A 27,500-nucleotide genomic window follows, 5' to 3' on the forward strand; every position below is an offset into this window, starting at 1 on the left:
AGCTCGTTTGCGCTCCTTCATTTCTTTCTGATTTTTCCATTTTCTCTTTATAAATTTAGGTTCATTCTCCTTTTTAGCGTGTTATTCCAAATCATTTCGTGCTTTTACTTCTGCAGCCTGCAATTTCTTTGTGACGTTTCTCTCCTCATCATCCCCAGGCAACTCACCTTGTGCCTGTAATGCCTTCCACAGCTCATCAAACTCTCTACCAACTTCCTGTCTCCGCTTATCCTCTACTCCTGACAACAACTGTTTTCTAATTTCCCTAAACTGAGTTTTTACCAGCATGGTAGAAACGAATTGCCTGAAGCTACCCTGACCCAATGAGCAAACGCTCTCCCTGGTACGTCTTACCGATCTAAGTATGTGTGCTATCTGGGGTGTGTGCATATGACTGAGCGGCTGCCCCGTGTTCTTGCTAGTGCCGACGTCGCATGGACCTGAGCTGGGGGAGACGTGGAGTTGCCTGTGATGCTGCGCATGAACAGAGATAAGTAAAAGGACGTATCCATTCCCTCTCTCATTGTGTGTGCGTGGGTCCCATGCCGGTTCGTGCATATGACTAAAGGGCTGCCCTCTGCTTTGCTTCAGTGTTAGTGTCGCTTTGACTTGGGAGCTGCGCTGAGGCAACGGCTGCAACGGGAAACCTCCATGGAACTGCTATTGAAGCCCCTCCTTTTCCCTGTTTTTTTTGGTTGCTGCCGTGACTAAACTGGACATTTGCCTACAATCTGAAACTGGGCTTTCTGGGCCTTCCAAGGCCCCCTACGCATGGACCGCGGAACGCATCTGAACAAGGGGGGGCCATAATTTCAAGTCACGCGGAGGGGGTGGGGGGGCATATGCATTGAAACAGACAATATTACTGATGTATTAAATAACGTTGCGGAGTACTTTTTTTAATTCCGACGCCACACAGTCACATCTACAGTACACGCATGAACACGAACACATGCTTGCTCAGATTAACCCCTCTGATCCCACTCTAACATTCACACACAACAGGCCATGCCTATTTATACATAAACGCACAGATGAGGCCACAGTGGAAGCTGGAGTAATTTGATCATTTTGTTTTTTCTGTTTACTTGAAGAAAATCAGATATCGACTTCTGTCTCTTCGTTTTCCCAGATGCAGCCAGCGCAGGTGCCCGCCGTTAGCTCGCGACGCTCATGCATGACGTATTGATAAACAATGCACTTGATAGGCACACTAATATCAAATCAATATGCAGCAGTCAGTGGGAGTTTTTTTTATCGGCAGCAGTTGGTGAGAGTGAGTGAAGGTGTGTGGTGACTTGGCTCGTAAAAACACAGATAGGCTACAACTTAGGCTTTTATTCATATAAAATAGTTTGTCAGAGTAGAGCCCTGCGCGGGACTGTTTTCTTCATCACGCTCCTGCCCGCACCGCTGAATTTCTGACCATTACCGCCCGCAACCGCAACGTGTGTGTTACACTCCCGCCCGCTCCCGCAATGTGTATGTCCACTCCCGCCCGCTCCCGCAAAACTCTGAGAATTTATGCCCGCACAATAATAGAGATGCATTGATTTTGTGTCTTCTCCCGTCCCGCAGGAGAAAACACGTCATTTTATAGGCTATTAATAAAGAGATTCATGGGGTTGTTTGTTTCGTTTCCCTGGCCTGCATGTCTTTTGACGCACTGGTCAGGAATAGCGCTCCTATTTCGTTGTTTTCATTTAGTTTTTAATGAAATAAAGGCTGTTTCATATTCTATTCTCCTCCTCTGTATTTATTTATTTTTCTACCTTTATATAATCACGCAGTGATTGAGGTTAAGGCAAGCCCAGCGCCAGGATGAAGTTACTGAGGGGGCGGTTAAAAATTACGAGGGGGCAAATCTTTATTATGCAACATAGGTTCACAGTGAGTTATAAAGAGCGCGCAGACGTGCGTAATAGTCGCGCGTAATGACAGCTCGTCGCCGGTGAAACACAATAAACTGCACATCTTCTTTCATGTTTGTCTCATGACAGATGGAGCTGACAGACAGACAGACATACAGACAGACAGACAGACAGACATGTGGAGCTGGTTCAGGGCACATTCGTCCATTTATGAATAAATATGGAGTGGAAACGCTCATGCATGTGCACCAAGTTCCTGTGTTGACATCCTGTCGCTAGGCTACATCTTCTTCTTCTTCTTCTTTTTCTTCTTCTTCTACTGTTTAATGGCGGTTGGCAAACAGCGAATTGGCCCATTACCGCCACCAACTGGTGGCGTGTGGATCAAAATGACTATTACTATTTGCGTTGGGTCCCGCCGGGTCCCAATGCAGCCCTCTATGTCAGAGTACAAAAGTTACCCGGGCCATGGCCCCCCTGGCCCCCCCCCGGTTCCGCGGTCTATGCCCCTACGAACTGTGACAAACCCCTATGCTGCGCTGTGTTTTATTGCCGAACCTGTCGTTTTTAATGCTGGGTAATATTGCATGAACTCTTGATCTCAAAGGACTGTGTTTTTAGTGCTGAGTAGTTTTATGCATTTGCTTATTTGTTGTTGTAATTTGTAACTTCAATAAATTTGCATAACCTGATATCTGTGGTAGACCCCCCTTTCCTATCAGTGGAGAACTTTAATGCTGGTAACTTAGGACCTCACATTTGAGTGACACCTGCTCACCCTAATAAATAGTAAATAGTAATAAAAACACTTAATTACTGCTACATATCGTTCAGAGGCGGCTGCAGAGCGGCATTGCCCAAAGCTGGGGGGATATCGACCATGCGGTTGTCTTGTTGGGGTCAGGCTACAATGTGAAAGGACTTAAGCCCCATTTGCACCAAACACTTTCAGTATGGTACCCTTGGAACCAAAGGTAACCCTTCAGACATGGTACCTAGACCCTAGGTCCGTTTCCACCATAAACGGTACTCTTAAAGGTGTGTGCGTTTATTTTCACTCACTGCTCTGTCCAGCACTCACTGTATTTCCTCATCACCAGTGACACAGATGGAAGTCTGCACCTCATTTATCGTCCACAGAATGAGGTTGCACGCTGACATTTTCAGAACAAAATAGAACAGGCTGCAGTGAGAGTCTTTCTTGATGTGATACTAAAAAATAGCATGTTTGTGCATTTAGTCCTTCTCAGGCAAGTGCAGGGGTGTACTGTTGCTGGAGCCCACAGGAACGAAGCTCTGCAACGCTTTTTTTTTTTATAAATGTGGTCAAAACTTAAATTTTTAAATGCTTGAAGATTCATTCATTACTAAAAGTGTATGTCATCTAAGATAGACATAAATGCTAATGGAATGGTCAGAGGTGTCATATTGAAATTTAATGTGTGCTGATGGATTCATCTTGTCGACTCATGCATTGAGTAAATGTTCCATCTTAAAAGTTGCCAGCAGTCAGCCCAGTGAATTATGCTATTTTTTCTCAGACTACAGCTGCTGCGAGAGGCAGCAAGACATCCTTTCATTTTATAGTTACAGTTAATGTAAAACTTGCCACAGTATGAACAGTGGTGACATAAGCCTCAAAACCAGCCACAACTCAACCCTGAGCAAGAGGGACTGTTTGTTATTGACCAGTCAACAGACTGTAATGTTTCTAGCTCCACCTTTTAGTACCAGATCTGTGTGCTAGGTATACCAATTGATGGGGGGACCAAAAATGGGAACGGTAAGGTGTCAGGTATTGTAGTTATAACAATGATGTGTGTAATGACTCAAACGGAGATTCTTGTGTGTTTCAATTTTGACTCTGTGTACTGGCTTCTTACTCTACATGTATTACAGGTCATTCAACAGGTATGTAACTTAACAGTGCCCCCGCTGGTCAGGCAGTAGTAACTACACATCACATTAGGAACAGTTCCATTGTTACCATCCACAATTTTCGACAGCAGGAACAGAAAAAATGCGACCAAATTGAACTGAATCGTACAGGACTGCTGGTGGAAACGGCTTCAGTTGCAATGCACAAGTTTAAGAAGCTGATGAGATCTTATTTCCTTGGGGCTGTATTCACAAACATTCTGAGAATACTCTCAGAGAGCTCCTAACTTAGCCTAAAAACTTTTAGTAAGGAGTCTTAGCTTAGGAATGATTTAGGAAAGTTCTCAAAGCAACTCTGAGCAAGGAAGAGACAGGAACTTTTATCTTAGGGAGGAAGTGTGGTTGACCCTGTTGCTAGGTGTGATGCTTTCTTTAAACAGATGTGATTGGTTGTCACAGACATGCCCTTTTGCGAGCCTGCAAGGTGTGGACACCCAGTGGAAATGAAATGAACTGCTGACTCTGAAAGTGTTGTCATTGTGATACAGTGTGTTCACTGCTGATGGAAGGATTAGACAGGTCCAAGTCATCACTGCTGCACGGTTGCATTTTTCCAGTTTTTCAAGTATCTTAGTGTTGTGATTATTCTATTTCTGGCATTATAATGATATTGTGTTAGGTGGGAAAGGCGTGCATACCCCTAATTAGATCGGCCACAAATATTATCCTGACACAATCTAATCTGTGGCATTTCATTTACTCACTATCATTCAGCCTTAGGAGAATATTCCTACAACCTCTTTGAGTTTTCACCATTTTCCCCTGATACAGAAACTCTTAAGGCTCTTAAAAGTCCTCCTCCCTGCTTCTAACAGTTTTTCACCTTAGGAGGTTTTTTTAAGGGCTAAGACGGTTTGTGAATAACTTATCTTTACAAGGACCTAGTCTTAACTTTCAGGGGAAATTTTAAGAAAAACATCAAAATTCTAAGAATTTTCGGAGAATTTCGTCACTGGGAGCAACTCTCAGAACTAGGAAGCTTTGTGAATACAGCCCCTGGAGTTGTAAAACTCAAATTCAATAAAGTTGGGATGCTGTGTAAAACAGTGATTTATAAATCCTTTTTGACCTATATACAACAGAATACAACCCAAAGACAAGATATTTCATGTTTGAACTCACTTTATTTTTGTATATAAACTTACCCTGAGGCTTCAATTTGATTCCTGCAACACATTTCCAAAAAAGTTGTGACAGGAGCATCACCTTTTCTTTAGTAATTAAGTTTTAAAAGTGAAATTGTTGCCTATTTTTGCTTAATATATGACTTAAGTTGCTCAACAGTCCAGGATCTCTGTTGTCTAGTACCTGCACTCTTTTACTACAGAAATTGAGCCTTTTGAGGATGCCCCTTTCATATCTATTAATGATACTATTTACCAATTGACTTGTGTTTTTCTAATATTTCACAACATTCCCAGTCTTTTGTTGCTCCTGTCCCGGCTTTTTTGGAACATGTTTGCAGGCATCAAATGCGGAATTATCTGTTCATACAAAAAAATATCTTGTCTTTGTAGTGTAGTGAATATAGGTCAAACAGAATTTAAATATCATTGCATTGTTTTTATTTACATTTTACACAGCGTCCCAACTTTTTGGGATCTGGGTTTGTAGGATTTCATGTGACAAACAAGTGACTGATTGAACTGAGGGTATTTGTTTTAACTGTTGAAATTTTTTTAATCTTGTTTTATAATTTATGCTCTGGATTTAACTTGTCTTTTTTTTTTATTGTAAAGCATTTTGTGATTGTTTTAATAGGTGCAACAGAAATACACTTATTCTTAAAAAGTACTCAGTACTCCCTGTGCATCATTTAGATCAAGTGTTTTTTTATGTTGATCACTGTCAAAATGTCTCTATAACAGTCAATGAGATTTTACGTCCACTTGAGCTACTGTAGTATCACACGTCATCACACATAGAGTAAATAAAATTTTATTTAATTATTCAGACAACCACAGATTTCTCATTCTAATGGAAATAAACAGTCAACTGATTTCAGTCCTCGGAAACAGCTGCAGCTGAAGTTCTTCTCTCTTCAGCAGTCAGCAGCCATACTTGCATTTCACACGGCTCCTGTTGTTGAGGCTTTATAAATATCAAGGCTCCTCAGGAGTGTGTGTGTGTGTGTGTGTGTGTGTGTGTGTGTGTGTGTGTGTGTGTGTGTGTGTGTGTGGAGTAGGGGAATAAGAGGTGGCTATGAGGACTCATTTGCGCTGAACTTGTGTGAAGGATGAGGGCAGCTGGATGGGCTGGACAGACTGGAAAGGCTGGACGGGCTTCTTTCGGGAGTCTGGGGATACCCTCTGGACCACTGCAGGCAGCAGCTGGTTCCGTTTGATGATCTGCAGGGCCAGCTGGGTATTTCCTGAGGACGCACGACACAAATCCAGGCGATTACCTCCTGAGTTTAACCCCTCATTCACATACTGGCAATAAAGCACAGCGATTAGGTAAGCCAGACTCATTTAGATGCTGGTTCAAGTATGACCAGACAATGACACTACTGTCAGAGTAGAGAGAGCAGTTTCAGTACTGATATTAAAATGGTTCTTTACTTGGCTCTTCTACAAAAAGACTTTTCTCCTCAGATTGACACTGACCAATGATTTATGTTTTGTATTACCTTACAAAATGAGGGTTTCAATAAACATTATCAAGTTTCTGTCCATAACAGCAGTATAGACTCAATCTAGTCAATGTGTGATGTTCCATATGCAGATGTTTTTCTTAAAATTACAGCTGCTGAAAGCTAATATTTGTGGCATTACACAGCGTTGGAGCATTTTAGCCAGTGCCATTCAGGGAGTCTGTATTGTCCTCCAATGTTTTCCTCTTGATAGAATATAATTGCTACAAAATATGAAAAACCATTTAGTCAGCATGCATGCAACAGTAATGTTGTAAAAGCAGCAGCATTCATCTATGCTGTTGGTATGACAGGAAGACAGCCAGTTTCATGATGATTGTAGTTTTATACCTTTGGCCCCATACCATGAGGCTGGGCTTTTATTACACAAATAATTGTTGCTTTTCTGTTGATGCCAAAAGGAGACTTATGTCTTCTACTATTCTGCCTGTGATTGACTGGTAGTGTGTATGTATCTTCTCAATGCCTTCACTCCTTGGATACTGTTCACTACAAATCTTAGGGCCCTAACTGGCATGTCCTTATATACAAGGCAATTCTTAACTTGCTTTATATTTATCTATGTACTTTTATTCATCTGAAAAATGCTGGAAGCTACCTTATGTGCTCTGTGACATATATTGCACGAGACCTACTCTTGCTTTCTGTTGGCAAAGTTCATCTTGAAACGGGATACAGGCTTTTAGGTCTTAGAGGTGGGGAAAATTGTTGATGCTTAGGTGAGATTTACAGTATACTTCTGCGTCAAATCAACTCTGTACCTATGGCGTAGGATCTGTGTCGATGCAGTGCCTATGCCATAACCTACGCTGTGTCCTATGCCACGCTCTATGCCGCAGCCTGACGTGCATCTCCACAGAAATGTAACTACATGTCACATTGAAGCGGACCTCCTGTCTATTTTGCGCAAACTGAAAACCATTTCCCTCAATGGAAACAAAGCTTTTACTTACTTTTATTTAACAGATAAGAGACAAAAAAATGTTAAGACAATAAAGCCCCCACAAAATAGCATTCTAACTCTTGGTTGTGATTTATTCTGGCCCCATATGAGTGGAAGAAATCTCCTCTAGTTGCTAGGCTAATCTATACAATGTAAAATGCCATAGGCTTATGCTAGCAACGTTAGCATGTTGTATTTGGTTGGATAACGTGTTTAGTATATGACAGTTATTTTTCCAGTGAACCTTGAGAGCTGTAATGGAGCCAAATTTTTAACGTTACCTTTGTTAAATGTTGCTGTTGTCCCTGGCTTTATATGAGTTAAGGAAATCTCCCCTGGCCGCTAGGCTAATTTAGACAATGTAAAATGCCATAGGCTTATCTAAATAAACCTTAGCATGTTGTATTTGTAGGGAAAATGTGTCAAGCAAAAGACAAGTGTTTTATCTGCAAATCCTGCAAGTTATAATGAAGCTAATTTGTGTACTTGTGTTTGAAATTGTTGCTATTAAGCCATGTTTAATGTGTGTTTTGAATCAACTAAACTTTAAAATTCTTCATAGAAACCCCACTGCCAACTAGTGTTTTGGAGGTGTAACTGCAGAATGACACAGACAGTATAAATCCGCCGCAACGTGGACGATTCAGCATGGATTCACAAATGTCAATAATTGATTATCGAAACATTTATTAATAAGGTGATGTTGACAGAACGAAAGAGGTGGAACTGCAAGGGCAGTGGAGCACCCAGACAGTCAACAGTGCCGACCTGCAAAGAGTTAACCTGTAATTCGTCTTTACAAAAGACAGCTGTTGTAAGCTTATTTTAATTTACTGTCTAAATAATTTCATTTGTGAGGTGGACGTGAAATATAGTGTGAATACTTTTCACGGCATCACCTAGAGACTAATGTTAACGGAGCAGAGCAGCAATCAGCAGTAATGTTAACAAATGGGGCCATCTGATCAACACACACTGCAGCATTAAACAACTTAAACCAACTCTGTGGTGAGGAAAATAACTCTCTGCCCAGTCAGTTTTACTTCAAAAACCGTGTCTTGGCTTTTCCCAGAGCTAATGGGCTGCAATGCGTCCCCCCATTTTGCTGTTCTTATACAGGCAGAAGACTAAGGTGCTTTCACATTAATTCATTACTAAATTCATACAGGTAACTTTTTAAAATAAAAAGGTTGCGAACCATTTATTATTCCGGTGAATGATTACATTATGCCAACGCTGCACACCACGCCAGCATAAATAGAGTGGATACAATCTGACTGGCAACCCCTGGTTTTAAAGCAAGGGTATGGAAGCATTTTGGCTTCTATGAAGTTGAATGGAAAAGTACGGTGGCCCTAAGGATCAAAACACAACAACATTTCACGAAACACATACATTACATCACAATTTAAAAATAAATAAATAAAAATCACAAAACAAAACATTACCCAAAGCTCAACATTTCAGAAAACAAAACAACATTTTAGTAAACAAATCAACATTTGGTAAGACTCAAACTGCAAAAGACAGGTAGTATTAGACAGATTCCTTGTCACTGATTGGATGAACTGTCCGTCAGTGAAAAATGTAAGTGCTACTTCTTCTGTTTGAATTCTGGTGGACTGAATGACTTGCGGCACATTGCTGCCTCTCACAGGTCAGGAGTGTGAAATAAAATAAAACTTAATTTATTCCTAAAGTGGACCTGCATTTGTATAGCGCCTTTCTAGTCGACCACTCAAAGAGCTTTTAACACTGTGAGTCACATTAAAATTCATTATTCGATCATCAAAAAAATTAACGATCAATTATCGATTAATTGATAAGCGAGTATTTCAAAAGAGAGAAAACAACAGCGCAGTGCAAAATGATTTGTGATCGATGAAAATCCTTAACAATAAATCATCGATAATCGAAAATTGATGGCCATCCCTAGTGGACGACCCGCTCTACCTCTGGGCCACAGCCACCCTAAAGGAGAACTGCTGTGCAGCAGTCCGCAGTGTGCATTGCTGCTACCCTGCTGTTCCTCTTCATCAAACTTCCCAGCCTATGAGACTACTTCTGCCAGGAAGAGAGCGACTGGCACCTGAAAGTCCGTCTCCAAAGCTGCTGTCTGCTCTCCTCCAAGCTAAATAGTCTCATAGGCGGGAGTGATGTGGAGCGACAGCAGGGTGCAGTACGATCTGTCTTTGTAGAATATGACTAACATGACAGTAGCTTGGAAAACAGCAATATGAAGCAGTGAATTTGCTGAATATAAGCATATTAAGCATATATAAGCATTTTACAACTTTGGTGATTACATTCAATAGAAAAATCCTCAACAAAGCATTTCAATGGCATAAGAGCTATGAAGTAAAACTAGTGTAGAGTCTGGAGACTGTGGACGGGGGGAGCAGCAAAATATAATTTAGTCACATAAAAATAGGATCAGGTAAAATAATCAACACCACTTTAAGTAAATGCTATATTTAAAATATTTTCACCGCTTCACCTTGCTGTCAGACAGCCCTTTACAACAGGAAACTGACACCTGTACATTATGCTCTCCTTAAAGCCACCAGACTTCATTGGCAGAAACAGTAATTTCACTCCACAGAACACAATGAGTCTCTGGTCTTCCGCTGCCCCTTGATTGGGTAGTGAGTTTGTGTTATTGTGGGACTTTGGGAACTGACCTAAAAGCGCCAGCTCTCTTGTCTGCCTGTCTAAACTGGTAGCATAAAATGGATAACACGATTCTCAATGAAGGCTCAATCACGAAGGACGCTCAGGCTCGCCCTGCGCCTGCCCCAGGCCCAGCTGGTGCCTGTGCAGACCTGCTGCACAAAAGGAGAAAGGGGCAGAGACTCATTAGAGGAGCCGTGGACTGTGTGCATGGAAATGAAATACAATAAATTATATTTGAATACATTTCTTATTTTTACCCTGACGGTGTGAATAAGTCGCTAAATTTGTCCCAGGTCACTTTTTGTAAAAAAAAAAAAAAGTATCTAGCAAACAGTCGCCAAGTTGGCACCACTGTTTAGAAGTACATTAAGTGTTATCTTATCTTATACTCCCAACTTGTGAGAGGCAGCAGTGTGTCGCAAGGCATCCAGTCCACCCAAATTCAAACTAAAAACTAAAACAGAAGAAGTAATGACACTGACTGACAGTGAATCCAATCAGCAACAAGGAATCATTGTTCAATAGTACCTACCTTTTCGACTGTGAGTCTCACCACATGTTGTGGTGTTTTGTAAATTGTTTTTTTTTTTTTCTAAAATGTGTTGTTTTGTGAAATGTTGTAGTGTTTTGGAAATATTGTTTTGTTTTGTGAAATATTGTAGTATTTTAGGAAATGTAGTGTTTTGGGAAATATTTCATTTTCTGTGAAATGTTGCTGTGTTTTGATCCTCAGGGCCACCTCAGAAAAGAAACCTGGAAAAGGGGCACACTATATGCAAGTAAATTAATTTGTTTATTTAATTATGGGTCATTACAAATACAGTATGCTATGTTTTAAAAGTAGCAAGTGGTCACACAATGAGAAAAATAAATAGTATAGAAATAAAATATTTTGATGCATCGAGATGTGTCATGATTCATTGATAATCGTTTTATTATTGAATCATAGCCCCTGAATCATAAATGGATGTAATCATGAGATTCCTGGAGATTCCCAGCCCTATTAGGTATGCTGCCCTACAGCTCAGAATTATCTGCAAACTGATTTGAGTGTAGGGGAGCTTGTCTCTTTAAGTGTTTGACTCTCTGTTATCCAGGATATGTTGACCTGATTTCTTGGTATGCTCTAATTTGACATTTCTTTTACTGTCTCAAACTGTGTTTAATGTGCTGCTGTCTGTCTTGGCTAGAACATTCTTGTAAAGGAGATTTTTCATTTCATTAAAGCTTTTCCTTGTTAAATTTAAATAAATAAATATTAAAGAAAAATGAGGGGCATTGATATGAAGAGGCTTTATAGACAGTGTGTGTGATGGAGGTCTGACCGTTCTGTAGCTCTAAGTAGACTCCCAGCAGGATGGCTTCAGGTGGAATCTCCTTGGTGTTCACCATAGACGCAGCCTGATGAAGACCACACAAATCACAACTGGGTGAAGTAGAAATTATTACTTGACTGTAAAATGATTTGAACAAGGTCAAGAATAAACTTTGATGTTTAGGAAAAGTTTTGTTTTTCATGGATTTGAATGCAGCTTGGTGTGTTCACACATCAGGCAGGTCACTACTTTCAAAGATATTTGTAAAAACCAATGTAACAACACTTTAAAGAAACATATTTTTAATACAGTACTGCATTTACTGAAATAAATCATACAATGACCATGATGTGACAGAGATGAAGAAAGCATTCGAAGTTGAAATACTGGCTTCTCTGACAACAATGCTACGGCCAGACTGTTATCTTTTGAAATTTCCATTCCAGTGAAAAAAAAAAAGGGGGTTTTGTTTTTGCCAGTAAAAACCTGCACACTGCCCATTTTGCCAGTTGGGCACGCAAACACAGCATGCTGCAGCCATGGATGCAAGCAAACAAATTAGATCAACAGAAATAACAACTGATTTTAAGTTCAGCATTTCTAAATTATTATAGAATACTCACAAATAAATAATAATCTTATGTAAAAACAAAATGCAGGAAGGGTTGAGGTAATGCTGCACACACTGTTCCTACACAGTTTTCATTTTAAAATTCTATACTTTTCCAGAATTAAATTCCCAGATTTCTCTGTAGATTTTCAGACATATTTAACACTCCAGTACAAATAACTACATGTTTATTATGTCAATAAATGGTTTTAAAATCCAATTGTTAACATGTATTTTACATTCTGACTATGTATACTATGATGTTGCCAAATAATTAACAGAAGATTGTAGCTAGGTACTGCTGCTGATAAAAATCAATTAACACCAAACTCAGGAGTTTAATGCACAGCATTATCTTCAAGCTGCAATACTACAACAGTGCAATCTTAATCAGATTTCAAATTTAAACAAATGATTACCTTCATCCCCTAAAGGAGCAGAAAAGATGTTCACGCATAATTCACCATGGAACTAGAGAAGAGAGCTAATGTTCTACGCAGAAAATCGAATTTTCTGCGTTTCACTTTCAAACATCTCTGCCGTTAATTGCATAATTGCAGTTTACCAGCGTCTGTGCAGTACGGATAGCAGAAGTGCCAGGCCAGGAAAAAAATAAAAACACAATCTGTATCAAAAAATAAAATGAAAAGTTTCTTGTTATAACAAGATATTTTTCAGGTTTTTACAAGATATTTTAATGTTATAACAATATGTTCTCATGTTAAAATAAGAAACTTTTCTTTCCACCGCTACTGCTGCAACTGATGACCAAACCTCAATAACTACCTTAACCATCACGCACCTTTCCCTTTCACCTTACCACCCCCGCACGTCTGCACTTCTCCTGTTAATGGACATAATATAATGTGACCCCTGTTTATTACTGGGCACAACCTTTGCCCCTCTGCGAGTTTGGGAATGTCATTGGCCTGAAGCCACATGTCCATTTACCCAGCCCATCTATGTGTGGGTGCCCCATTGTAGTATTGGTAACCTTGAATACACTTTTTAACTTAAAAAAAACAAACAAACAATAATTACCATCTTGTTGTATGCCTCCACAAACTCATTAAGTTACACTTATAAATTACATCCATGTCTATGAAAACATGGATGCTTTTAACACATCTTACCCCCAGCAGCACAGAAGATCTATACAATTACTACAGTTTCAAGGTGGACACCCAAGATTACCATCACCAATTCAGTATCTGACCAAATGTCAGTGTTTCTGCAGAACATCCTTATGAACAATGAAGCTGACCTTTGACCTTTTTGACATAAAATGTCATTGCTTCATCATTATATCCTATTTAGCATACATTTAATCAATCATAATTAAAAAAATCTTCATAATGTGTTGTATTTTGACCCTGATTTCAGGCCAAAAGCCAAAACATGTTGGTCTCACAATAAATTAAATGTTGCTGGAGTTTTGACCTACTGAGATGTTTTTCGTTCTCCATGCACTTTGATAGTAGGTGACGTTGTGTTGCTTCTACAACACAAGGCACTGCCAAATGTTGCTGCAGCAAAAGTCTCTGAGGTGGGGCTACAACCCCTGCAGCACAGACGGACTCATTGCTATGTTCAGTCAACCTTAAAATGCTATATCTGATGAAAATACACAATTTCAGACATTTCCACAATCTGATGAAGTCATGCAGCTGTTGTCATGGTTACCTGATGCAGGCACTTCCGGGCCTTGTCATATTCGCTTCTCAAACAGTATGCACTGCCGAGGTTGAAGAGCATCATGGCTCGAGCTGATGTCACACTGCTGGGGTAACACAGGGGGGTCTGTTTCCCTGCTGCAAATGCACAAACACACACAAGGCTCACATAAAGGGAACTATTATAGTAACATCCTTGATACCTATTCATTTGTCTTTGTATGCTGGTCTGAAACTGTATTTTGCATCAGAATTTCAGTCCTACTTTTTTTTCTATTTTGACTGAGGTGCATTTTGAAAGTTTAATGTCCATTATGACTGCTTATATATTCTATAGATAGGATCTTTCATGCATTAAGGATTAAACAAAGTAGACTCACAGGACTCAGCCTCATCTCCTTTGTCAGACCCTGTTGACAAAAACAAACCCAAGCATTAAGTAAAAGGGACAAGATGGTATGTTTGGTCTAGTCATGTGTAAATGCCACAGACCTTGATCTTGCTCGCTACTCAGCACTCCCATTGATACGTCACTGACATTCTCTGGGTTGAGGTGAGCTATAGCATCAGAAATCCTATCCAATGAGATGAGGGCTTCAGCAGCATAGAGGTGACCCAGAAATCTGTACATACAGCAGAGGAGGGAGACCAAGCAGACACCTGAGAGGAGGACACTGCTGTGCTTGTTTGTGGCTGCAGCTGAAAACCAGGACAGGTGAACCAACAAAACCAGCACTTACTTGAGGGATCCAGACACCTTGGTTTGATTGAGCAGCTTCTGAGCATGGTTTAGAGCCATCAGGTTGTCTCCCAGTGCTAATGCCACATATGCACTACAGGCCAGGATGGAGCACCTACACATCCAACACTGATTACTGCACAGCCCTCTGGCTTGTCTGGGTTATTTAATGTTCCTGAAGAATGACTGATGTGAAAGTTTAACTGAGATAAGAAGAGACAATGAGAGGTGTCGTTACCTGAGGTTTTCTACCTCCTGTTTTCTGAGAGGAGACGATGGAGCTGCAGACAGGAACTTATCAGCCTCCTGACCTTTCCCACTGGAACACATCATCACAACACAAATCCAATTCTACTCAGCCACAATCAAACCTCTATCGCAGTGCACCATTCAATTTAAATGATCACAATTAGTGACAGTTGATCAAGTGGCACAGAGTTCATATCACATTATCATTATGTTGTAGGGGTGGGAATAACCAGAGGCCCACTGATACGATAATATCACGATACTTTTCTTACAATACAATATTATTGCCATATTTATACTGCCATTTACTGAGGATTGTGATAACATATGATATATTGTGACTAATTAACATTTTTCAACTGTGAATTACGGCAATTTGTTTGAAGAGAGATATTCGCACACACAACTGTCTCAGATGCAGGTGTGTTGAAAAATATCACTTCAGTCTTTGAACATAAAATCCTGCACACCGCTCTCGTTCAGCTTCACAATTTCACTGATGTTTCGGTCCCACTACACCTTCGTCAAGAGTGTTTAATCAGTGTTGAAAACTCTTGATGAAGGTACAGTAGGACCGAAACTAAGTGTAACTAATAAATTGTGAAGCTGAACAAGAGCAGTGTGCATTTGCAGTTAAGTCTATTCACAGACTTAACTGCATTATTCTATTGGGCAACCAAAAGTTTAATTTGCAATATTAATCATTTATATGATTTAAAAATCTATACATGCTGTCTGTGTATTGTTGTAATATTGCCAGGCAAAATATCTTGATACCATGCTGTGTGCGAGCCTAGACAGGATTGACTTTATGCCATCCAGCTGAACTAACGTGTCATTACATCTTCTGGCAAAATAAAAAGTAGCCTATAAGTTGTCAACCTGTACCGATGGCGTCACAGTGTGAAATCCAACATGTACTACATTAATAATGAACAATATGATAATAATCAAAATAACATTATGTTTATAAACAGACGAATTGAGCCACTAGTGTTAGACCGGCTGTGAGTCGAGGCCGGTGTCAGCAACATGAAGGAGATCACACTTCAGGAGATGGGAGGGGCAGAGTGGCACAAACTCTGTTTGTTTACAGCAAGGTTGGGGTGTTTTGAGGTGACAAGAGGAGACATGGTAGGAAAACTAAAACTGCAACAATATGGCAACATATTGGATTTGAAGATAATATAAGAGGTGTCTTGAATAACCATGAGTGATGCAGTGCTGCTGTTGTTGTTGCTGTTCGATACCTAACCCTTGATGTCACTTGATAGTGATCGGCTGTTGATCTGATAGCATGTATGTGAGGTGTTCAACCAGATTTGCACACCAAGTTCATTAAACATTTACAACTTGTAATCCCAGAAAGGGATGATTCACTTCATCCTACAATTTGTAACATTTTACTGGTTCTCTGCCCCTGAACAACTGTTAAACAGAGGGGTTTTTCAGGTTAGTCTCCCTTTGTTAACCAGTAACTGCTGACTTGTCAACCTTTCTAATCAGAGGATATGATATACATTAGCTGTAGTTTTCTCAATACCACATAGGATACAATATCTACTGGTGTCTGTGTGTCTCTCTCTGACCTGCAGGCATCACTGTTCTCGCTGCCGCTCTCAGTGCTCCCTGACTGACTGGAGCACTTGGAGCCATTCTCTGTCTTGGTGTCCTGTTGCTGGTGTTCAGGCAGCAGCAGCAGAGCGTTTCTGAGGCAGATGGCTGCAAACTCCATACTGGCTACTGGGATGGCTGCTGACTGGCCCTCACTGTACAACACAGACACAGAGACAGAGACAGAGACAGAGACACAGACACAGACACAGACACAGACACAGACACACACACACACAATACAAGCAGGATTATTACTGATTAGATATCAGTAATTGAAGCCCTGTTTCCATCAAACACTTGCAATATGGTATCTCTGGAACCAGAAGTAACCCTTCAGACATGTTACCTCGACCCTAGGTCCATTTAGCATTTCCACTGCAGACAGTACTAAATGTGGGTGGGGTTGTTGTCACTCACTGCTCTGTCCAACACTCACTGTATTTCCTAGTCACTAGTGATACAAATGGAAATCTGCACAACATCTATCATCCACAGAACAGGGTTGCACTCCAACATTTTCAGAACAAAATAGAACAGGCTGCAGTGAGAGTCTTTCGAAGGGATATCTAAAAATAGCGGGTTTGTGCATTTCAATCAATCAATCACCACACACTCCACACATGGTGCAGAGCCCCCCAGTCCTCCGGACCTGAGGGATCTCCAGGACGACGTACCCGCGGGCAGACCAGGTACACCTCTCAGTGTGGAGGCACCCCATGAGGAAACACTGGAGCTAAAAACTAAAAGACTAAAAGGCAATATAATGAAATAAAACAAGTATGAGATAAAATAATAATAAATAAATAAATGAAGATTTAGAAACTTAATAATAATAAAATGCATAAAGATTAAAAATAAATCATTTAAAAGCATTAGAAATTAAAATAACGTATAATATAAGAATTAAAAGAGTAAAAGAAATCAGTTAAAAGCTAAATTAAAGAGGTGAGTCTTGAGCCTCCTCTTAAAAACATCAACAGTCTCTGCAGTCCTGATGCTCTCCGGCAGGCTGTTCCATAAGTGAGGGCCATAATGGCTGAATGCAGCCTCCCCGTGGGTTTTTGTTCTCACTTTTGGAACAATTAAAAGGCCGGTGCCGGAGGACCTCAGGATCCGCGAGGGTTGATATGATAAAAGCAGGTCAGATAAATAAGATGGCCCAAGACCGTTAAGACATTTAAAAACTAATAAAAGAACCTTAAAATCGATCCTGAAACACACGGGGAGCCAATGCAGCGATTTTAAAACTGGTGTAATGTGCGCCCGCCCTCTGGTCCTCGTCAGCACTCGTGCGGCTGAGTTTTGGAGTAGCTGCAGGTTAGAGATGGTCTTTTTGGGAAGACCAGACAGCAGGGCATTACAGTAATCTAAACGACAAGAGATAAAAGCATGCATCAGCACCTCCGTGTTAGCCTGAGAGAGAAACGGGCGGACTCTGGCTATATTCTTAAGATGATAAAAACCTGTCTTTGTTACATTTTTGATGTGTGGAATAAAACTAAGCTCAGAGTCAAAAATGACGCCCAGGTTCTTTACACATTGTGAAGGTTTAAAATCTTGTAGTTTTGGTAAAAGTTTCTCTCTCTGGCCTTCAGGACCAATAATTAAAACCTCTGTTTTGTCCTGGTTGAGCTGTAGGAAATTCACTGCCATCCATGACTTGATATCTAAAATGCAGTTAAAAAGGGTATCAATTGGCCCTGTGTCATCAGGAGACACGGCGATGTACAGCTGTGTGTCATCTGCGTAACTGTGGAAGCTGATGCCGTGCCTCCTGATGACGTCCCCAAGGGGAAGCATGTATAGATTAAAAAGAATTGGACCTAAAATTGACCCTTGGGGCACCCCACACCTAATTTCATGCGTTCTGGAGGAACATGTATCCATACTTACAAAGAAACAACGATCTGTGAGATAAGAGCTGAACCAGTTAAAAACAGTACCAGAGAGGCCCACCAGGTTTCTGAGTCTGTTTAATAAAATGTGGTGATCTACTGTATCAAAGGCGGCGCTTAGATCCAGTAGTACCAAGACTGTGAGTTTTTGTGAATCAACATTCAACCTGATATCATTTAAAATCTTTAAAAGGGCTGTCTCGGTACTGTGGTTCATCCTAAAACCAGATTGATATTTCTCTAAAATACTGTTTCTTTTTAAAAAATCATTTACTTGGTTAAAAACCAGTTTTTCTAAAATCTTACTTAAAAACGGTAAGTTGGATACAGGTCGGTAATTATTAAAAATGTTGGGATCTAAATTACTCTTCTTCAGAAGGGGCTTCACCACCGCCGTTTTGAAGGCAGCGGGGAAGACACCCGTCTGAAGAGAGTAATTCACTATATTTAAAATCTGTTCCTCAAAGAATCCATAAAATGTCTTTAAAAGTGATGTGGGAATCGGATCTAAAAGGCAAGTTGTTGGGTTTACCTGGGAGAAAACTCGACCAAGTGTCCTTGCATCAACCAGGACAAAACTCTCCAGTGTTTCCTCAGGTAAAAGCAATGATCCAGGTGTGTTAAAAATTACATTCTGTTGGGATAAAAGACTGGACCTGATATCATCGATTTTACTTCTGAAGTGGTCTGCAAAGTCCTCGCAGAGGGCATCTGTTGATATGTTGGATGGTTTATTAAAATTGGTGCTGGTTAAAAGATCGAAGGTGGAGAAAAGAAATTTGGGGTTGTTTTTATGATCGGAAATGAGTTTTGAAAAGTGGGATATTCTTGCCTGTTTGACTGTTTTATTGTAGGTTTTGAGTTGTTTGCGTAATATTTCAAAATGAACTGTCAATTTGGTTTTTCTCCACCTCCTCTCTGCACTCCTGCATTTTCTTTTCAGTCTTTTGATGTTATCATTTCTCCACGGGGGTGTAGGTTTTGTTTTTATGATTTTGGTTAAAAGTGGAGCCACTGAGTCAAGTGTTGACTTTAATTTACTGTTAAAATTGTCCACAATAAAATCACAGGGTGCAGGTAAAATTTCAGCAGGAGTGCTCTGTAAAATCTCGATAAAATTTGCAGCCACTTCAGAAGTTAGGTAGCGTTTCCTCACCGTTCTCACCGGGGCCTCCTGATGGCTAAAACTGGTGATGTTAAAATACACACAGTAGTGGTCAGACACAGCCAGGTCAACAACAGAGGACACACCAGTGGACAGGCCATAGGTTATGACCAGGTCCAGGGTGTGTCCTCTGTTGTGAGTTGGCTGTGTGACGTGCTGTTTAAAATCCATGCAGGTTAAAAGGTTTAAAAATTCTCTGGACACTGTATCCGAGGTATTATCAACATGTAAATTAAAATCACCAGTTATTAAAATCCTGTTGTAAGTGGTGTGTATGATTGATAATAGCTCTGGGAATTCACTGATAAAAGAGGTGGAATGGTGGGGTGGTCTGTAAACTGTGATGCAGAGAATAGGAGGGCTGCTAAAAACAAAGGCATGATGCTCAAATGATGAGTAGCTGTTAAAAGAAACTTCATTTGAGTGCAGTGTGCTTCTGGTTATAGATGCAGTTCCGCCTCCTTTTTTACCCCCCCTAGTAGAGAATAAAAAGTTAAAATGTGCTGGGCAGGCCTCGGTGAGAACAACTGGTGCATCAGTGCCAAGCCATGTTCCTGTTAAAAGAATACTGTCAATATTATTGTCTAAAATCAGGTCATTTATAAAAAAAAAGTTTTATTTAAAAGAGAGCGCATGTTCAGCACAGCCAAGTTAATGTTCGTGCCGAACGTGCGCTCATCACCTGAGCGATGTATAGAAGTGGTGTGCAGGATGTTATAATCACGAGGTTTGCTGTGTGGACGGGGTGCTCTGTATCTTATGATGGTCTCTATCGGGAATGTTTCTGGTGAGAGTGTTGGTGACAAATGAGACCGGGAGGGGGAGCTGGCAGGGGGAACAGTACTCAGTGCCACTACTGATGCAGGTGGAGGTGGAGTTTCCGAGGAGGGGGCATGTGATGTCAACAGTCAGTCATGTGGAGCAGATTGAACAGCGTGCTGAATGTTTGCGGATAGCATTTAGTCCTTCTCAGGCAAGCACAGGGGTTTAATGTTGCCAGAACCCACAGGGGTGACACTCAGCGACACTTTTTTTTCTCTCCAGGGAGCAAGGGGCAAGGACAGACGGATGACATAAGCTGTAAAGTCAGCTGAGGCAAACTGTCATTTGTCATACTAGGCTTATTGAATGGAGTGGAATAGAACAAAATAGAATAGAATGGAATGGAATTGACTTGACCACACTTTTTCCATGCCCCACTGTCCAAAACAGCAAATATTTCCTGATCCTGAGCTATAAGGTGAAGTACAGCAAGCTCTAAGCTTTCAGGGCAGGCTGCCAAAGCCTGGGCTCTGGTGGTGAGGGGAAATATCTCTTCATGTGACCCTAGCCTGAACAGTTTTAAAAGTGAATCTCCTCCCATTTAATGTCTTGACAGCCCTTTTTGTTTATGTAGTTTGTGATACTTGTGGTGGGGTTAGGAGGCTTAGGCTTCCAGCTGGCTGTTGGGAATGCTGCAGGACCTGCATGCTCCTCCTCAGTGCCCTCCCTGATGAGAGCAGCACGGAGCCTCCGTTCAGAGGCTGGTGACATATGACCCTGCCCACTTGGTGGCTTCATAGCGGCAGGCAATGTCATAACTTTGAGATAGTGTGCGGGGCCGCTGTTCTAAAAATTTCTGTACAATTTCTGCATCCCCGACAGCATTGGCAAAAACTTGAGTGTCAATGGTGTCCTGTGAAGTCTCGGTCCTTTCACTGTAGGCTGCTGACATTTTTCCGATATGTCATCTTTTAAACATGATGAGCCTCACCCTGTTTGCGGAACCTCTGTCTCAGTTCAATGGCCACCGCAGCAGCATGTGCCAAGGTAGAGCCAAATGCAGTCTCCATCTCCTCCACCAAGCTGCTGCAGTCCCAATGAGGAGACCATTGATTTCAGTGGACGCACACCCATGCTGTACCCACCAATGACAGTCATTGTCTTTGCTGACCAGTAATCAGCTCGGGTACAGCTCTCCAAGCATGCAGCAACTCTTTTCAGGACATGGTGCCATCACACTGACCAGGATGTAAAGTGTGGACTCGTTCTCTGTGATCATAGTCTTCCCCACTCTCAGTTGATGGCTGATAGTGTACGCGATGAGACTGGCAAGCACACAACTTGGGTTGCTCATATTTGGTGGGGGAGCCCTTTAACTGTACATCGTGACAACGTACTTGTCCTTGTGACTGTCCGTATTTTGTATCTTTTATTGGAATACAGCAAAGGGGTGTAGCATGGGGGACTGGTGTGCTTTGAATGAAACTGAGGGCAAGGGCAAGGGGGTTTGTGAACTGGGAGGCGGCACGTTGGAGTTACTGGGTGTGTCTTAGCCCCCCTTCCAGCCCTGCCCACGTTGAGACTTTTTTCACGTTCCTGGAAAGAGGCACTTAAGCCAAAATTCTGGGGTTTAGTAACTCTTTAACATTTAAAATGCATAAATGGTATAAAACAAGAAAATATAAAGAATACATGTCCTTAAAGAGCTGAAACTTTTGATATATAAATTATTTCTGTATCTAAAAGTATGCAGAAGTAGTTAGCTGCCGAAAAACACATGGGATGTTGTTAGGAGAATAAGAATAAAGATTTGGATCACAATAATATGAATACTGTGTCAGCATTCCCACTCATAACTAATATTTCGATAATAATAGCATGAATGCTGACTCAGCATAAAATAAAGAATTTTGTAGAAGAACATGCATGTTTCCAGCATACACAACCTATAAGGTATTTTGGCTATAGAAGAACACAGGTTGTGAATCACATCCAATAACAATAGCAACTGCATCAGCATTCATAATAACTATTCCTTAAAGGAGCAATCTAAGACTATCAGCAATCTCAGTGCACGTAATGACAGTGTGGAACATTAACAAACAGCACTACTGCCCTCTGCTGGACAGTAAAGTTAACTGTCCAAATTAGTAGTTTCACTTGTAGCATTCAGGACTGCAGGGTGGACACTGACCTGTAGATAGTATTCTGAGTAGACTGGGATGCCAGGATGACCTTGCGATGGTAGCCTTGCCCAACAATAGACTGAACTATACCTTTTTTACAAGGTAAACCTTTGCTCTCCTGCTCCGACCCCTAGAAACAAACCCAGAGACCACAAAATAACTTAATTATTAATCTACAACTGTAGTGGTAGATACCATGAATCAAAATTCATTTGGAAATACATGTTTGAACATTGTGGTTACTGCAACTGGTATTGCAATCACTGAAAACAACTAGGCTGCCGTGGTAGTTTCTAAATAATTACTGTAGCAAAACCATTACCATTATTAGATAATCTTCTACTTTAAGTGAAAGGGACATAACATATGTATCATTATTAATACTTTTTTTTTTTAAGATTATTTTTTTGGGCTTTTTTTTGCCTTTGATATACAGGACAGTGTGAAATGGGGAGACAGAGAGAGTGGGGGGATGACATGCAGCAAAGGGTTGCAAGCCGGAGTCGAACTCGCGACCGCTGCAGCGAGGCATCACCTCTATACATGGGGCGCCGGCACTATCCATTATTAATACTTGACCCATAACATAACCAACCTCTCAAATAAAAATCAGTTGATCAAGTGCAAGGTGATTATCTTTAACAACAGATACAAACACTGTCAAAGTAAATATAAAGAATATGACCAAAATCCAATAAGGCCAAAAGCTTAAAAAGGAGAAAAACAACTCAGGATCTCCATCTATTAATTAAGTCATACCCCCTTGTTAGCAGAGATGCAGCACTCTGCCAGTCGCAGCCACAGTCTGGGGTTGGAGTGGTAAACCTGCACAGCCTCCATCAGACACTCAAACGCTGCTAGAGGCCTGCCAATGTGCAGCAGCTGAATACCACAGTTATACAGCAGCTCGTAGCGCTTGTTGGCAAGTAAAGCACACATGGGGATGCCTGTGAACTTCTTAGCTGGAGAATAAAAGTAGAAACACAAGGAAGGGACTTGTTACTATGGTGGACCCACATGTATGTGCGAACATTTTCCTAGTTAACACTGAAGCATGCAGGTTACACAATGAGACAGCATGATTGTGCATTGGTCTGAATTATTCTAACTTTCCTAAAAAGTTGTAAATCCTTAAAAAGATTATGTTCACCACACACAAAAAAAGTAATGAGTACATACAGTACATTCTGAGTGTCAAGGCGCTACTCTCTCAAAAACAGTCCTGTGGGTTTTAAACATGACCCCTGTAGACTTAAAAGTCACTTCAGCTTCTCTCACTGACGAATGCGGTGCCGTGTCTGTCTGTCTGTCTGTCTGTCTGTCATGGAATTTAGTTTCTGGTGCTCACTCATTAGAGGATGATTTAGAAAAGAAATTAACAGTAATATTTTTTTCCCTGTCCCCCTAACTTTGGATAATCCACACACCTTACTGTCAACAGTTTTAATACAGACTAAATATTTGGTAGAAAGTAACGCCAGTAGAAATGCTGTTGATGATTAACAGAAGCATAGTTTTTGTAAAGATATGATGCTGAGAGACAGACGTCCAAAGTCCCGAACAAATAACAAAACCATCATTATTTAGAGAAACCACTGGAGAGAAGTGTGAAAATATGTTTTGTTTTGTTTTTCATATCAAATGTTGCTACATAAAGTAGCTTGTTTCTTTGTGATTAGAGGCTAGAGTCAGTTTGGATACAGTGATTTCAGTGGTGACCAGATATAACTGTGCAACATGCCAAATTTTAATAAGAATTTCCCAAAAAATCTGGAAAAACTAGAATAACCACCTTACAGTTGTATGCCTCTGCACACCAGTTAAGTAAAGCCCTCTGAGGCAAACTGTGATTTGTGATATTGGGAATTAATAAATAAAATTGATTGATTGATTGAGTGAATTGATTAAGGTGTACTTATAGTTTACATCTATGTCTGTGAAAACATGGATGCTTCACACACATCTTACCCCCGGCAACACAGAAGATCTATACAATCAGCACAGTTTCAAGGTGGCCATCAAAGATTAGTCACCAATTCAGTATCTGACTAAATGTAACCTCTTCTGTTCCTGAGATACTGAGTTACAGACAGAAAAGTGTTTTTTTCAGAACATTATGATGTCACAATGAAGGTGACTTTTGGGATATATAATGTCATCACTTTATTATTTTATCCCATTAGACACCTGTGTGAAATTTGGTCATCATTTGTGTATTTGCCAAAAACATGTTTTGTCAGTGGCCTTCAACCACCAAATTCTAATTGTTTTTTTATCGTTGAGTACAAGTGGATGTTGTGCCAAATTTGAGAAAGTTCCCTCAAGGCCATCTTCAGATACCGCGTTCACGAGAATGAGACAGATGAGTCCACAGTGGCCTTGACCTTTGACCACAAATCTGATTAGTTCATCCCTGAGTCCAAACGAATGTTTGTACCAAATGTGAAGAAATCCCCTCAAGGTGTTCTTGAGATATCACATTCACAAGAAGGGGATGGACGTACGTGCTGACAACCCCAAAACACAGTGCCTTTGGCCACGGCCATCGCCGGCACGGAGGCATAACAATGACTGTTAGTCATGAGGATTATGCTGCAGTGGTAGACTGAGATGTTTCTTTGGATGTTTTGATGTGAAACTGGGTCAAGCTGGAATCCACTGTAACCACACTGCTGTTACTGTTACAAACTGTTTACATCTAACTTTCAAGCCTACAGGAGGTGAATTTTTTGATGAGTTAAAATTAATGGAGTATTGTGTGAAAGCTTATCAGATTGAGTCAGGAGACGGTGCTTGCTGTGACCCACATTGCCCGCTGCTGCTGTCTCCCAGCTGTGCGCAGGTGTGGTCGTTCTCTTGCAGTGCCTTCTTGAAGTAGAAAATGCCTAGGTTATGTTTCCCCATTGCAAAGTGAATGCAGCCCAGGTTGTTCCAGAACATGCATCGAACACATTCACCTGAATAAGACAAGTCAGAACACATGCACAATCCATCAACAAGCATATAAAAATCATCTTAAGTAACTGCTACAGCCACTTGCATCTCCAATGAAGACTTTTAAAAGCACCATTTAGCCAATAATGACACATTAACAAGGTTAGTCAAACCAAAACTAGTAGTATGGCTCTTAGACACCAGGCTTCTGAAAAAAAGAAGACTTTAATCTTAAAGCGGTGAAGTAACTGTCACCCGTCTTGATGGGTCCAGGATGCTCTGCGATGTTGGAGCTGTTCAAGAGCTTCACTGCTTTCCGGTAGTTTCCTCTCAGGTACTCAAAATTACTTTTGAGGAAGAGTGAGGGTGCAGACTGATGGAGGAGACAACAAACACAGGTCAGAGACACACTTCTTGATAATAACATTTCAGTGTCATCGGCGTTCTCTCAATGCCAACATTGTATCACTTCACTTTGCGGTTCTTGTGTTCATTACACTATCTGAATGTCTACAAAAAGTTGCACCTGAGTTATTTTTGAGTATGTGCAGATAATAACACAACTGCTCCTTGTCATTCTAGCAATCTTTTAAATGCTGTGAGTGCATGGTGGTGGACCGTGTTGACATGTTGTTATTTGCCACTCAGGGGGAGGGACCATCAAAACACAAGGACATCACAAGCCATTCCTATATATTACATCCCCACCCCCTCACTGTTTGAACAATGGGATGATGTAGCACCAACACTGATGCCAAAATGCCAATGTTCCCTCTGAGGCCTTAAAGGGATAGTGCACCCAAAAATGAAAATTCAGCCATTATCTACTTAGCCTCATGCCGATGGAGGCTAAGGTGAAGATTTAGAGTCCTCACAACACTTGCGGAGATCCCAGGGGATAGGGGGTAGCAACAAAACTCCTAATGGAGGCTGACGGCGCCCCAGATTAAAACGTCCAAAAACACATAATTGAAACCGCAAAATATCTCCATACTGCTTGTCCGTAGTGATCCAAGTGTCCTGAAGCCCCGACACAAAAAGTTGAAAAATGTCATTTGAACTCTGTTTTTAGCCTCATTGTAGCCTGCAGCTCTAACTGCCTCTCTGTACACTGCATTCACGTGATCGCGCTTGCGCGCAATACCAGCGAAAGCACGTGAACACACATGAACGCGGTGCCCATGTCTCACGGTCTCGCACACACGTGAACGCGCTGTACACAGAGGCAGTTAGAGCTGCAGGCTACAATGAGGCTAAAAACAGAGTTCAAATGACGTTTTTCCAAACAATTTTTTATGTCGGGGCTTCAGGACACTTGGATCACTACGGACTAGTGCTGCACGATTTGATAAAAATGTGCAATTGCGATTTGAGTGGACAACATCGCAATTTGCGATTACAATATAATACATACATGGTATCATTAGTCTTCTTGCTTGATTCAGTGTTTCCCCTACATTATATTAGGGGGGCTCTGACCTGACCTGACATAGTTATTGTTACAGACAGTGTCTAAATGACCATCAACAGACTGAGCACAGTCAAACACGCTGCTCACACAGCAGCGCAGCACAGCACTGTACACACAGCGGAGCAAGCCTGTATTGCATTCAGGAGTTGTCACGTAAATGACAAATTCCAGCAAGTGAATAGGCCGTAACACAACACAGCAGCATGTCAAGTTGGCTGAAACCAAGCAAAATTGCTCAATTTTTAATTTGTTATTATATAGTTTGTTATTGAGTTAGTGATTTCCCTGTGACACTTACAGATGTATGCGTAACTGTGCTTGGATGTTGTTCTATGAGGCTCTGGCGGCTTTCAGTTGTCCCTTTGTCTTTAACGTTTCACGGCTTAGCTTTCTCTCGCATGCATCCTACCTGCTTTTCTCTGTACTGTCTCAAGTGCTGATATAGATTGGTCGTGCTGCCGTGGGACGTGGCGACTTTAACTTTTACACAGCATATCTTTCTGTTCAACGTCGGCATACCTGAATCCAAAGTATCACCATTTAATAGACATTGCGTTTTTTTCGCCACCAACTCAGCCTGTTCATGGTCGTGCTCATGCTCTTCTTCAGCATCTATGTTGGTCACTGCTGCACGCCAGCTGGTCACCTGACCATAAATGCTGCACACACCAGGATAGCTTGTGGGCGTAATGTCAACAAACTCCACACACTACAGCAGAGGTAGTCACGTTCACAGACACACACGTTAACATTTATTTACATTAAATTGCAAATCGCAGCCTTTTATGCAGTTATGTAATCACAC

At 41.1% G+C, this 27,500-nt stretch overlaps 2 protein-coding genes across 6 annotated transcripts in view; one reads left to right on the forward strand and one right to left on the reverse strand.

Moving 5' to 3' along the window:
- The window catches only part of LOC126391221 (uncharacterized), a 248,074-nt gene that overhangs the window by 122,570 nt on the left and 98,004 nt on the right, over window positions 1-27,500 (forward strand). The gene's annotated exons all lie outside the window — the stretch shown is intronic.
- The window catches only part of cnot10 (CCR4-NOT transcription complex, subunit 10), a 53,854-nt gene continuing 32,085 nt past the window's right edge, over window positions 5,732-27,500 (reverse strand). For all 5 annotated transcript variants that reach the window (XM_050045786.1, XM_050045784.1, XM_050045783.1 and 2 more), the window contains 12 exons: window positions 25,480-25,597; window positions 25,098-25,247; window positions 23,050-23,252; window positions 22,299-22,420; window positions 16,255-16,434; window positions 14,655-14,735; window positions 14,418-14,531; window positions 14,170-14,300; window positions 14,058-14,087; window positions 13,688-13,815; window positions 11,404-11,479; window positions 5,732-6,180 (listed from right to left, as the gene is read on the reverse strand). In XM_050045786.1, coding sequence (XP_049901743.1) covers window positions 6,020-6,180; window positions 11,404-11,479; window positions 13,688-13,815; window positions 14,058-14,087; window positions 14,170-14,300; window positions 14,418-14,531; window positions 14,655-14,735; window positions 16,255-16,434; window positions 22,299-22,420; window positions 23,050-23,252; window positions 25,098-25,247; window positions 25,480-25,597 — 1,494 coding nt within the window. In that variant the 3' untranslated portion in view covers window positions 5,732-6,019. The remainder of the gene's footprint in view (window positions 6,181-11,403; window positions 11,480-13,687; window positions 13,816-14,057; window positions 14,088-14,169; window positions 14,301-14,417; window positions 14,532-14,654; window positions 14,736-16,254; window positions 16,435-22,298; window positions 22,421-23,049; window positions 23,253-25,097; window positions 25,248-25,479; window positions 25,598-27,500) is intronic.

The sequence above is a fragment of the Epinephelus moara genome, chromosome 6 (genome assembly GCF_006386435.1).
Source record: "Epinephelus moara isolate mb chromosome 6, YSFRI_EMoa_1.0, whole genome shotgun sequence".
Lineage (NCBI taxonomy): Eukaryota > Metazoa > Chordata > Actinopteri > Perciformes > Serranidae > Epinephelus > Epinephelus moara.